Here is a 13,570-nt window from a genome sequence, read left to right as displayed (position 1 = left end):
AGCAACAACCTTTCACTGTAACGCAGCACTATGAGATTGAACAGACCTAGTTGCATAGCTTTTTCCTTGGTCCCCATGATATCTGATATAGCACTTGTTCGAGGGATTGGTTCGTGCCTTTGAGAGAGCAGCTGGCCAGGAAGTCAACTCTTCGTCCGCAAAAAATACCTCGACTCCCTTAGGAATATCCTAGTGACTCCATATGAAGTGAATGAATGTGAGAGTGCAAATGGAAAGGGGTTCCCCGAGGGAGATGTGAACGGAGAACAGAGTACGCCACTTGAAAATTGGAGACATCTTCGACGAAGAGGAGCTGCTCCTGACTTTCCCAAGCATATGTATTCCTCCTGTGGCTCTTGCTTCCATCTCTGACTGTCCGGCAACGTCACTGATATGACCTTCAGGAGGTCTTCAGTAGTAGGATGCGTTTGTAGACAGTAGTCGGGGAGAATGCGTTAAATCTGGCATGCTGTTACATAACGGCACTTGCGATGAAAGAGGTTTGAGTTTGGTTGAGGGTGTAATGTTGTTTGATCTTGGAATGCGAGGTAGAGAGTTTGCGAGAAGGAGAAGAAGCTCAGCACTGCCTGTCTGTTTTAGGTAAGGCACCCTTGGATTGTCTTCTCTTCACCACTGCCTCACGCACCTCAATACCCTGGTCTAGCTTGTGTCTTTCACCTGCCAGCTCTTGAAAATAAAACACACGCCATATCCGTGTGACAAACTTTCTTTTCCGTCCCATCCTTTCCGACGAGTTCAAGTTCACTGAGTTTTCAAAGTCCCCCCAGCAGAAGCTTTCATATTGAACCCCGAAGTCTAGCCTTTGAGATGCTTCAACATGTAGTATCTCTCTGGCAGATTGGTAACTTGTGCTAATTCATACTATTTATAGCACCGACAGTCCTCAGGCCCACCGAACTCTTGACCTCTCCCATCCGTCTCTTCGTCAACCGATCGTCGTGCATGATTTCTCGATTTTCGACCAAAATACCTGATAAAGCTGCTTTCGGCAAGCATTTTCATAATTTTATTATTGGAGTTACAGTTTCCTATACTCTTATCAGGACGAAAGACCTGGCGTGGGCTCCAAGGGCTACTTGAACGCTGGGCAAAAGCTCCCCGACCGCACAGCTCTCGCGCTTTGTTGCTTCAACATGATGAAGCTGCCGCATACCATACAATAATCTTGTTGATCTCTTGGGGTCAAAAGGCTAATCTTCAGGATCGCTAGCCGAAAGCTGCCTCTGTTGAAGACTCTACCTCGTTATGCGCAGTCATATATGAAGGGTACTCGTGGCGTCGATTGAGACATACCGCAACTCCGGAAGGAAGCACAACTAGTGGTGCAGGGTGAATCTTCCTATGGCTCAAGGGCTCTCATCGCTAGGTGAATGCAGCCCGAGGCCATAGAGAACACTTCTCATGGCCAGCCTTGGCTCGAAGTTCAACGGAAGACACACACCCTGCTCTGGTACAGTACCATCAAGTCCACTTCTCACTTCTCCATATTCTATGCAGACAAGATAACTACATAAACTCTAGCTTTCCATCCAATCTACTTCTTCCCACAAAACTCTCTCAAGAAGGTTTCTCTACTCATGTCTCCGTTGGCAAATATAGCCCGGCCACTTGCAGCATCACGTAGAATCACAGTTTCATGCCTCGAGCTATCCCGTCCAGTGCTGATCATGCTTGTGTTATCAATTGTGCAGTCATTGAAGACATAGGTTCGTCGAGTCTCATGGCCAATACCGTTAGGCTCCCCACCGCAGGGCATGATGGCTAAGGCAAGTCAATACTCAAGTTTTGTACTGACAATGCGTATCATAAGTACCTAGGTGTCTCTGTTTGTTCGAAATAGAAAGATGATCATTGGACTGAAGTTCATCATCTCCGGGGGACTTTCGGTCCTTTGTAAGATAATTTCAATCAGTACAAGTTTCTGAGGGTGTAAGAAATCCCAGACAAGCTTCGAGGCTAGGTTTACCGGGTCCAGACCATCCCTCATGGAAGTCAAGTTTGATCGAGTCTTGGAATTTCATCAGTCACAGGACACTTCGAGGAGAAAGGAGGCTATCATGAGCATGGTACATACCAAAGCATTCCTCTCCATCTTTTTCATGTCTGACTGGATAGGCTCGTGCACCGCTGCAGGGCTTACACCTGAGTCGGTCTCATCTTGAGCTGATGCACCCTGGGAACTGTCTTTGAGCCATTTGAGGGTCATTCTGGAAGCAAATTTCTTTCGTGTAATACCATGAAAGGGAGATTGCACGGGTAGTGTTGGAAAGCAGGGGAAGAGAGGCCAGAAAGAGGGGCAGTGGATCGACCAGGGGCCGACGTGCCATATTACCCCTAGTATTACCTATGTACAGTACGGCTTGGTATGATTGCTATGTCCATGACATGGGACCAGTTATAGACCCTTTAGTCTGCCGCAGGACCCTACGAGCAAGCCTCGGCGTTAAGACCAGGTCATACAAATCACTATGGTCAAGAGCCCGACATTGGCGCCAGTTGCGGCTTGCTCGGACCAACTCTTTGAGCAAGATCAAAGTTCGGTTCCTCTGCGCTATCCTCCAATGAAGTTGAGGCGATGAAAACCAATTTACATACGTGGTTAGAGCTCTACACTAGTACAGTGCCCTGAGAGCGAGACAGAAGCGCCAATCCTTCCCCGAATCCTCGCTTTTAGATGCCTGTCCAACAATCCTGACAATCTAGACCTTGCATTCCATCATTACTGATTGCTTGATATACCACTTTTTACTGGGAAATGTCCAGGGGAGGTTTCTTGCTCATATAATTGGGTCTCCACCCCGGATCAACATGGACACCCGAGATCAGTTCTTGTTTGATCAGATGAATTACCCAAGCTCATATCTCGCATATCATAACGTTTCAGCTTACTGTCCGGTAGTAGATGTGAGGCTCCCTACGACTTATTATAGAAACGACGATTGCGGCTACGAGCAACCAACTGTACCATTTTTGGCTGCGCCATCCGCGCCCACGGTCTCCCTCCCGCCGCCGCCTCCCAGATATCGCGCGATCCAACCTCGACCCGATACAAGTGGCATTCAGGTTAAAAGCAGAGATGATACTCCGCTTCTGTTTGAGCTTCGAAAGGGTCGGAGAGGTAGAATGCCCAGAAAGAGCCAACAGAAAAGGAAACGCAAGTCCAAGTCCACTCGGCGAAAGACAGACACCAACAAGGTTACTTCAACTAAACCAGAGTCACAGAGGTTTGCTTTGCCCATTTCTGGATCTTCTTACTGTTTCCAGTCTAATTTACGGATAACAAATTCAGTTCCACGGTCTTCAACCGATGTACGAATTCCGACCCGGGCTCGAGCAGCCAACAGTCCACTTTCGCTCCTGGTGTAATGCCGCCTACAAACGACGCTTTCATCTCAGGGACGAACCAATCGTCAATTTTTCCCAATTACGCATCCGAAACGCCTGCCCATGTCCGGTCAACCGATCATCCCGACGTACACGGCTCCCTTGTTCGGTCAGATAATCACTCTCAATGGCCGAGCATGTCGCTCGGGATACGCCAGAGCCAAGATTATGTGGAAGTAGCCTGTGATGAATTGGCAGTGCATCTTGAAAAGGAACAGGCTCTGCAATCTTTGTACATTTTGCAGGATTATATGGCAAAGCACCCTTCTATCTTTGAAGAGCAAGCACCCGAGACGGTTCACCGATGGCTGGCTGGCATAAACAGCATGAATCAGCCAGGCCCATGCCCATGATAAGTAGAGGCAGACCCAGCAGAACAGGTTGCTTAGATGACATATGAAACAAATTCTCGTGGGAGCCACATGCTCAGCATCAGCTATCAGTGAACCAAAAGATAGAGGCTCAGAATAGTACCGCACGGGCTTTCCAGTATTACGATGAGCAAAGGAGGCCAAGAAAGGCGATTGTGGATCTATTTCAGCAGAGTAATCTTCATGTTACATTTGGCCACCATTGAGTTATCAGGAGAAGTCTCTTCCTCTATTGGATGCCCCCGTAAAGCGACAGATCTTCATCCAAGACCAATGATGCTGTCGAGAATAACAATAGCTTTCGGATTACACAACGAAATAATGTCGTCGACATATGCTAGATCTTTGGTCGGCGATAGAACGTGGCATTTGGTATTCCTGGCTATAGCAATAGTCAGAAGAGTCTGGGTCTTCAAATCAGGGTTGCTCGGCCGGTTGGAACTCTGGATGCGGGCATTTTCATGGAAGTGAAATTAGCTTCAACGAGCATTTAGAACTGATCAGTATTGGAGTGTTCTATCCTGTACTAGAGTGCAAGTCTCTCGCTAAAAGTGGAAAGTACTTCACGATTTTTTTTCGATAGTAAAAATTAAACTCAGTCAAGTTTATTACCTCCCTTCTTGACATCATTTATAGGAGAAGCATGATGAAAGTAGCAAAGAATGCGAATGACTATTCCAGAAGTGATATTTGAAACCATAGTCAAAAACACACATCGCTATCATTGGGTCAGCCTTGCCACAGCTACACGTTTAGCAAAGGCCCTCAATTCTCTTGTGTATCAAGCCACGTCACAGTGGACTGATTCAATGTCCAATATGACCCGGCTGTGCTACTAGGAGCTCATACCTGACCCAAATCTATTTCAATTTTCTTCAATTAATATAAAATCAGCGCTGAACAGAATGATAAAGGGATTGTCAAATTCAATTAAATGATAACGACATCTTTCACCATGCCTGAGACAACGTGGGTTTATCATTTCATTGGAAGAGGTACCTCTGAAGTTCAGCAAAAATAAAGAAAAGAAAAACAGAAAATATAAAAGTAAAAAAAGGAAATCAAGACAAAAAATAATACTAATCATTAGCATGCTCTTTGATTAAGTGGATCAGTTCCGACCCGCACACAGCAAGAGCTCCACCCGGGCGTACTGTATGACAAGATATTTTGGTATCGGCCACGTAAATACGCTTATGGCACCCACTCTCTAAGAAGTTCCCCGATGTTGCAGAAACTATGATTAGAACACCTGGAAGAGTCTAGAACTAGGGCACGGCAGAGCCTGATACACCCGGGCTTTCTAGGTCACATCCATGGGGCTTTTCGCCATCTACTTAAACGAGCATCTACCTCCTTTTCTTTCAGGTCCATCAATCTCAGCTACATTGATCAAGTCCCAGGGTATGAGACGGAAGCCGTCAATATGAAAGGACACACTTCAAACATACAAATGGACAAACAGTTGGCCAATCCCATCCCCGAAAACCAGCTGCTCAATGAAGTGAGAGAAATATACGATGAGTTAGTTACTGCAGAAAGAGAATGCATTAATGTGGTGGATATCGTCTCACAAATAGACCAAACCGCGGGACTATCGGATGAACAATGGAGCTTGTGCACCTCGTTGCACCAAACACTCCTCCACAAGCATTTTGACTTTTTCATTGTTTCGCAGCATCCGGCAGCCAGCCCAATCTTGAGAAGCCTGGCTCAAAGATACGAGATGCCTGGACGCATGTGGCGCTACGGAATCTACTCCTATCTGGAGCTGTTTCGCACAAGGCTCCCCAGCCCCAGTGTGCAGGACCATATGCTAGGCTTCATATATTTCTCGTATTCGATGGTGACGCTTCTTCTAGAGCAGGTCTCCACATTTGAAGAAATCTGGACAGAATGCTTGGGGGACCTAGCACGCTATCGTGCTGCAGTGGAGAATTCCGATGAGACAGTCCGCCATCACTGGGTAGACATTTCCAGAGATTGGTACAATCAGGATATCGATCAGTAATTTAGAACTGGCCAAATTCAGCACTATCTTGCCGTTATCTCTCGTCCGGATACTTTGCAGATGTTCTTTTACTTCTCGGAAGCATTACTCAGTGTGGACCGATTTCCAAAAGCGCGGGAAAGCATGATTCAGCTGTTCAACGATATTCTAATCGCACCGGCTGAGGAACATACATTGATCAGTTCTTTTGCGGCTGCCCATGGTGTTATTTTCAAGCATATGCCATATGACCAGTTTGTCATTCGGTTCAATTTCTTCCTTTTAAAAAATCATCACAGCCGATCGCCTAGTCTCCCGGAGGCACGAGAAAGCACGTTAATCATGTGCTGCAATATTGCAGCGATCTTGGACTATGGAGAAGGGAACGGGGAGTTTGCAACGGACTTTGCTCACAACGCAAGTACTTCTACTGCAGACGCCTATATCATTGCAAAGTACTGGGCATCTGCAACAGCACATATTGAATCAAACAGGCATGTCTATACTGTACAGTACCTGGAACTCTGCACACTGTACTTTAGTATATTTTACTGACCATATCTCGACATCTAGTTTTCTCGCTGGATAACATATGATCAAACACAATTTACGCCTACCAGGCTTGCCTTTCAATTTGCGACAGTTGCTCAACATCCTGAACACTTCGGTCGAGGTCCTTACACCGCACCTGCGCCTGTGGAGTAGAAATCAGGGGACATTGGAAATGAAGGCACGGGTGCTTGTCCGAATTTAGGCCTGTTGAGGCGATGCATTTGTTTAGCTACTGTTATCTAAGTTTTGTTGATAGCTCCCAGAATATGTGAAGCTCTCAAGGCTAGCGAAGATGCAGAGTAACATATGTGTAATTTCTCGCATCTGATGCCCTAAAGATGGAGTGCCGCATTTGTTGTTGGTTGACTTATCATTTGCGGTATTTGCCACTCGAGTCATGTACATTACCCATGTCAGACTTTGAGATGAAGAAAATGCATCGAATGTAATCAGTCTTTGCTATAGTATATAGACAGATTGGGTGTTAGCAGTGGGAGTCTGTCCAGCCCAGCTGCACATACGAGGTTCGTTATGCCCTGCTTTGTGGTCCCAGTGTCGTAAACCTTCTATCAAATTGCCTTTTTAATCATATGAACAAGTATGAGCAAAGTTTTCCCACAGTATGATGATAATGACTAGAGTCCGTATTTCCGCATCGCCGTGTTCAATGTCAAGCTGTAACTATCTACAGATAGAAAGGTTTTACTTGTTGGCTTTCCTCTCCCGTTCTGCACTTATTGATTGAAAGGACAACTACAATATTGCAACCAGAGTAAAGAAGTAAATGCACTAGACCTCGTCGATCTGATATCAGTTCACTTGAGCGTGATCTTTTTCACGGGTGCAGTCAAAGAAAGAACGTTTCCTTAATTCATGCGGTTTTTATATGTCTGTCCTGATAGAATCAATAGGTATCCATGACAGTATTCTGATGCCAACATGCACATCATCATTTTCAATAAACCGGTTACGCTCCTGTTGATGGCTTGTTGATTCCTAGAGGCGTAAGTGGCGCTCCTTGCGCTATAGCTTAGTCTTTTCAGGGTGACTCGATGGAGCAAATTTGTGCGCAGGATTGGTGAAGGTGTTTCTTGAGGGCTCTGCGGGGATTTGAAAGGTACTATGGTCACTCTATGATGCTGAAGTATGCTCCCAGGGGCTCTGCAGCTCCTGGATCTGGATGTTTTATTCCCAGAGCCATTTTTTGTTCCGTCAGGAGCATAGTGTAAAGATCCCAGGAGCAGATCTCGTCTTCCTGGAGCCTAGAATAGCCCTAGAAGCTAGAAAGCATTTCCTAGGGGTGCAAAGCTCCTAGAAAGGCTTTGTGTTCTGATTTTCAGCCTCAAGCTGACAGTTACAAGATACACGGCTCACCAAGAATCAGATCAAGCTTCTCCAGGATTCTGGGCCCCATTGTGGCATTAGACAGAAAAAGGGGATGAGATAAAGTATCCAGTCTCACTATCAACACAAAAGTCATTCAAGGCAGTCGAACTTTGCCTAGAATCCGAGGACTTTTAGCGCTCTGTTGGAAGTCCGGCATGATGGTGCTGATGTGAATTTTGTGGTGTTTGTGTACGATAAATTACCTCATTTTTTGGTTCTTGCTGGGGTGAACGCGCCAAAGGATATACATTGAAACACAACACTTTTTTTTACATTCGTTGAACGACTCAAGAACTCCCACGGCAGACAAAATAAAATTTAGATAAATAAGAAAAGTCAACGAACAACGTATCTCCACACCGGTCAACGACAATTCGAGCACCCGCTCGCGCGACCGTCGCCTAACGCTTCCGCAATCCAGACAGAGTCTTGACGGACGGAACACTACACACGACTCAGACAACCAACATTCAAGCGAGGCGCGGAAAAACACAATCTATGATGCGTAGTGATGAAAATGTCGGCGCTATTGGTAAAATTAAAAAATGAATCCATTTCATTGCCTCAATATAGAAGACCGAATGTTCAACAGTGAGCCAACGTTTCTTTACCGACTCAGCTTCACTTATTCTCAGCATGACCGACATTTTTGCTCGGTGGGCATCTCAAATAGCCCTGACGATGTCGCTGCAGATAGTTGTGGTAGTAGAATCTGCCTCACTTAGGATAGGCATGGTGTCCTTCAACGTTTGCTTCTCAGCAGAGCACACGCGACTGGAGCTGAGGAGCCTATAAATACGTCCTCCTCCCCCCAGCAATTTGTTCTGCAATACTTTTCCTTGGCTTCCAGAGTCGAGCGGCCTTCCTCTTTGATGCACCAGATAAGTTTCTTTCTCTGACCTTACTAGAAATTCACTATACTGACATCTATAGTTACATTGTGGTCCTCCAAGGAAGTGCGAATGAGAATGTGATTCCCACCAACTTCACTTTGCTACTGTACCCATGGCAGCCGACCACTGTCCGGTGAATACATCGATGTAAAAGAGCGGTTAGACGGGTCACTGCCAGCACGATACTGTCCAAATTCAGCTGACCCCATAGATGATACGAAATAATACTACGTGCATTCGCCCGGATTACACCAGCCACGGAGCCCTTTCCCGTGTCTTTATGCAGACTATGTGAGTCATGCAGTGTCCCGCTATTCAAAAGCTAATGATGGACAGGAAACCGTGATACACTCCAATTTGACTCCGAAGTAGCACTCCGTCAGTGCTCCGCGAAGGGTCATTACTTACGCACCATTTCTGGCTCTCTCACTCCAAACCACGCAGTGTGTCCTGCATGAGATACCGCCAACCAAGGTCGCGGGCCAAGGTCATGATGAATCAATTCCAGACGTTCGTCGTCTATGGTGAGCTGAGAGGAATATCGCGCCGCTGGCCGCGTCAAGTCCGATGCGTTGTGCCACAAACTGGAAAATCATCGACATTATCATGCCCGTTATAGCAGCCTATCATCAACCGCGGACGCTCTTGCGCGAGAAAAGCTATTCCTGCCAAGTCGGATAAAACTGCGGGCCGCGCTCTATTGTCTCCACCTCATCGGCTTCGCACCCTGCACGACGTCGTGTCTCTAAAAGGAGTCCTCCATCACGACTGTACAATCGTAACACAGATAGGTCCCGAACTTGCCATGCGCACCCAGCGTGGCTTTCCCGAACAAGCTGATTGCATAAAACGCGGCACATGGATGACACCGTTAAACAAGAGACATAGTGGTCTCGCTGGTAGGCCGGTATGACGACGATCCTGATTGACCGACTGTCTGAAGCATACCATCGATCACCGGGGAAGTCAATCAATAACGTAAAGTACATTGCCTCGTCCAACTGAATCAACAATGGCTGACTCTGATCTGATTACAGGCAACCCTCGGATTCCCCTGACTCGAATGCGAAGTGAGGAAATTGCGTGTCTGTTCGGCCTTGCTGGTACCATTGCATGGCCTGTGCGTTTTCCAAGACTATTGCTAGCTTCAACGGGTCGCCAACTCGAGTTTTGAGTCGATTTATCCACCAGATCACTTAGTATGCCTACAGTAGAATTCGAAAACAGATTACCCCTCAGAGACACACGCTTTCTATCTCAGCGCCCCGCCGCGATCGCGCTAAGCCGAATTTAGTCGGGGCTGGCCCGCCACCTTTTGGTTAAATGTACTTCTGGTAGATTATTAATATTACGGTATTTGCAATTTCCAGCACTTGACAGACCGTTTTTGCCGACTGGATACTGTGCGAATGACTTGATCTAGCTACGCAGTCATGTGATGACGCAGCCCAAAAATTGCCCGCCCGATGGCAACTCAGTTTCCCCTACCAGACCTACTAAGGATATGAAACCTATCTCCAAAACATACTAAATATATGCTTACGTACACAAATATTCGCCATATTTGCCCCTCTCACTGCTCCAACGGAGCCCACGTAAAGTATTCTTGTGATGTCGCGAACCAACACGATCCTTGATCTCCCTACCGAGATACTACAAATTATAGCTTATTATCTCGATGCGGATGCGCCCAATCTCATCTGGCTGCGAAGTTCGTGTCAAATTCTCCGCAGCTCAATACCGCCTCCTACCCATGCGAAATTGATAGAATGGGAAACCGCTGGGTTCGGACTTCAGAACGACTTGTACGCTTGTCGGGATTGTCTTAGACTGCGACCAAAGGCAAAATTCGGAGATAAGATGACAAAAAAGGAAAAGGCCAAATGGGGATTCGATGTGATGAATCGATGGTGCGTGGAATGTGGTATCAAACCGCTCCCAGGCACCAATCGATACACGGCCGGTAACCACATTCAAATTTCGGGGGAACATTATGTTATCTGCCTTCAATGTCGAAATTTCGGGGCAGGAGCTTCAGAAGACGGCAAGCCATTGTCGGTTTGCCAAGACTGTCAGCATGTTACGAAGACAAGAGAGGAACGTAGGGCGGCTGATCGAGCACGGCAAGAACGGGATCGGTTGCGCGCTGAACAGACTGAGCGGAGAGCCCGAAGACGTGCGATCTATGGTTCAGATTCCGACAGAGATGACATTGTTCCACCGAGTCCTACATTCAGTGAGGAGCAGATGGATATGATCCAACTTGAAGCCAACAGCCCTGGGGCTGGGTCTGACTGAACTACGGGTGGATGAAAGAATGGATGGATATATGATTAGTTTAACCCGACCGGACGAATGATGAGATCGTACGTACTGTACTGCATGGCAACTTGCTGGAAAGTGTATATACCGTAATATTGATGATCTACCAAAAGTACATTTAACCAAAAGGTGGCGGGCCAGCCCCGACTAAATTCGGCTTAGCGCGATCGCGGCGGGGCGCTGAGATAGAAAGCGTGTGTCTCTGAGGGGTAATCTGTTTTCGAATTCTACTGTATCTGATCTAGACTCGAAGGAGTGCATAGCAGTCTGTCTCTCAGAATTTGAAGACCTACGGGGATAGCCGATAGCCTTGTGGCGTGGGTATTTGTTCCGCCTGATGGTATGGATGTCTACTGCAGTAGATGCTGTCTCCATACTCTAACTGAACTCCGTGATCGAGATGAGGCGATACCAAGACCTGAAGATTATGCAGGACAAATAGTTGCACATCCAGCGAGGCATACGGTCACCATCTCAACCTTGATGGGCCCTACAAATCGTTCATGAAGCTTGTACCCGAATGCGACCGCTGAGAATCCAAGGTATACGAGCGTGGAACCCAAATGCGGGTTCAGTCACGCTCCGTCAACGCATGGACATCGAAATATCTGACCATCAAGTTCTAGAGGGAGAGCATATGACTGCTCATCCCGTTCGGAAAGCTCACATTTTGCTCTACGTAGCGGCCATGGAATTCTCAAGGCTGTGGGACAGACCCCGTTCTTTGTGAGAGGCGTTGCAGCGAATATTCTGGTTCAGCTTTAACGCGCCCTCGAGCCGGGGGGCGGGGTCCCCCAGAGACCCCCTTTATGGGGGTCGGCGAGGCAATTTCCAATTGCCGGGGGTGCCCTCCAAGGCGACGGGCAAGACTCCTATCCCAGCCGTTTTTTTGTCACATCTGTCCAATCGCTCCCGTCTCCGCCAATTTCACACTTTATGATTGGGATTCGAGTCTTATCCTATCGCGTTCATTTCCATGAATCATATGTTCGCCGCCCGTGATGCACCTCTTCCTGTCCGTTGACATCCCGTCGTTCACTCTGTCATGATATGCTGGTGCGTGCAAGGATTGGACGCCGTTCCATCTCTTGTATGATGCTCGAAAACTACTATCGCCTTCCTCCCTTAGTACGAAGAGTTGTCGATGATGTTGGACGCTTCTCAGATCCTTAATGCCAATGCTCTCCGCCATGATACTGAAGAAACAGCCCTGAAATGGCGGTAGACCTAGCCCGTTGAAGAATCGGATGATCTGAGACATAGCTCCCAGTCCATCCCAAGAAATTATTAGACCACCCCATTGTCTGCGGTATCTCATTCTGTCGATTACTCTCCACTGGGTATGCTGCTGAGAGCAAAGCATCGAGTATGACGTGCAGCTGATAGGGCCCGGAACCTTGTATGTGCTCGAGTGTTAGGGCCACCTTTTGTCTGACGAGTTATATCCTACACTCTTTGTTTAGTAGTCCTCTAAACTTGATTTGTGGGCAATAAATGCAAAGATAAGGATTGTCTGAGACTGGGAAGAAGGCCGGCGGTGTGTTGATCATGCTCAGTGTACTCCATGGGCATAATACGACCTCCCATTGTTGACAAGAAAGAAACCATTGCTGGTGGTGAAAGTGGCTAAGTACATTGTTCTGCAGCAGCTTAAAGAAAGTGTGAACGGGCGGTGTGACAGGATGCCCCATGGGTAAGCGCATCTTGCCCATCGCCTTGGGGGCGCCCCCGGCAATTGGAAATTGCCTCGCCGACCCCCATAAAGGGGGTCTCTGGGGGACCCCGCCCCCGGCTCGAGGGCGCTCTGGAACGGAATCAGAACATGCGCTTCTGCCTTTCTGGTAAGACAACGCCTTTCTGTACATCAAAACCAAACCTACGTGACATACAGATGTGGTTCGTAGACATTCAACAGCTAGGGACCCGCATCCTGGCAGCGGCGTGGAGACTAGAACGCAAATCAATACCCTTGGCCCCACGTGTTACAGTCCGACTACGAGCTCAACTGGCATGGCCAATTGCGTGCTAGGCAGATCATGTAGGCCGTCTACAAAGGCTGGTTGACTACGTTCATGTCATACATGCGTAGTCTCAGCAAGACATGAATGAATCAATGATATATATCCGCATCTGCCCTTGGCTCCTTGCTAGTAGCCCATACATCATGGAACGACGCCCAGAAAATAGATATGAGAGCTGAGAATGGCATATGTAAAGCTGATGCACAGTACAAAAGTTTCGCTTCGAATACTGGCAGTAAATAGTAAAGATGGGTTTCACTAGGCATCAATTAAGATGTACGACTAATAAACTGTTCCTTCATGAGAAACTTCACCACCTTCGCACACTGAACGACGGAGTCCTCCAATACGATTGTACAATCCTAACACGGATGGGTTCGTCGCCCGCGTTTTCCGTCTTGCGAACTTGCCCTGCGCACCAGTGCGGCTTTCTCAAACAAGCGGAGGGTGACGAACCTGCATTTGCGTTGATCACCAGTCCCTTCACCGCCCGATTACTGCACATTTCACCACACCGACATCAACATCAACATCAACACGTCAACACGTCAACACACAAGCTTAGGCTTAGGGCTTAGGGGTTTAGGGCTTAGGGCTTTAGGGCTTAGGGGGTTTAGGGTTAGGGCTTAG

General features: G+C 47.4%; 4 protein-coding genes across 4 annotated transcripts; 2 read left to right on the top strand and 2 right to left on the bottom strand.

Moving 5' to 3' along the window:
- Positions 1-1,555: 1,555 nt before the first annotated feature.
- N7511_008344 (uncharacterized protein) lies at positions 1,556-1,777 on the bottom strand (the record flags this gene model as incomplete). The annotated part of the gene is made up of 1 exon (XM_057130721.1): positions 1,556-1,777. The coding sequence occupies one exon, from the start codon at positions 1,775-1,777 to the stop codon at positions 1,556-1,558; it is 222 nt and encodes a 73-aa protein (XP_056981452.1).
- A 236-nt stretch (positions 1,778-2,013) lies between these two features.
- N7511_008343 (uncharacterized protein) lies at positions 2,014-2,227 on the bottom strand (the record flags this gene model as incomplete). Its single annotated transcript, XM_057130720.1, has 2 exons — positions 2,014-2,073; positions 2,096-2,227. 2 exons carry the CDS (start codon positions 2,225-2,227, stop codon positions 2,014-2,016), a joined length of 192 nt encoding a protein of 63 aa, XP_056981451.1.
- A 3,002-nt stretch (positions 2,228-5,229) lies between these two features.
- N7511_008342 (DNA/RNA-binding domain E.t1.c1-type) lies at positions 5,230-6,321 on the top strand (the record flags this gene model as incomplete). Its single annotated transcript, XM_057130719.1, has 2 exons — positions 5,230-5,742; positions 5,809-6,321. 2 exons carry the CDS (start codon positions 5,230-5,232, stop codon positions 6,319-6,321), a joined length of 1,026 nt encoding a protein of 341 aa, XP_056981450.1.
- A 3,887-nt stretch (positions 6,322-10,208) lies between these two features.
- N7511_008341 (uncharacterized protein) lies at positions 10,209-10,895 on the top strand (the record flags this gene model as incomplete). Its single annotated transcript, XM_057130718.1, has 1 exon — positions 10,209-10,895. The coding sequence occupies one exon, from the start codon at positions 10,209-10,211 to the stop codon at positions 10,893-10,895; it is 687 nt and encodes a 228-aa protein (XP_056981449.1).
- Between the last annotated feature and the right edge of the window lie 2,675 nt (positions 10,896-13,570).

Source organism: Penicillium nucicola (assembly GCF_028828085.1).
Source record: "Penicillium nucicola strain IBT 29836 chromosome Unknown utg000009l, whole genome shotgun sequence".
Lineage (NCBI taxonomy): Eukaryota > Fungi > Ascomycota > Eurotiomycetes > Eurotiales > Aspergillaceae > Penicillium > Penicillium nucicola.
This window is presented reverse-complemented; position numbering and strand designations above follow the sequence as displayed.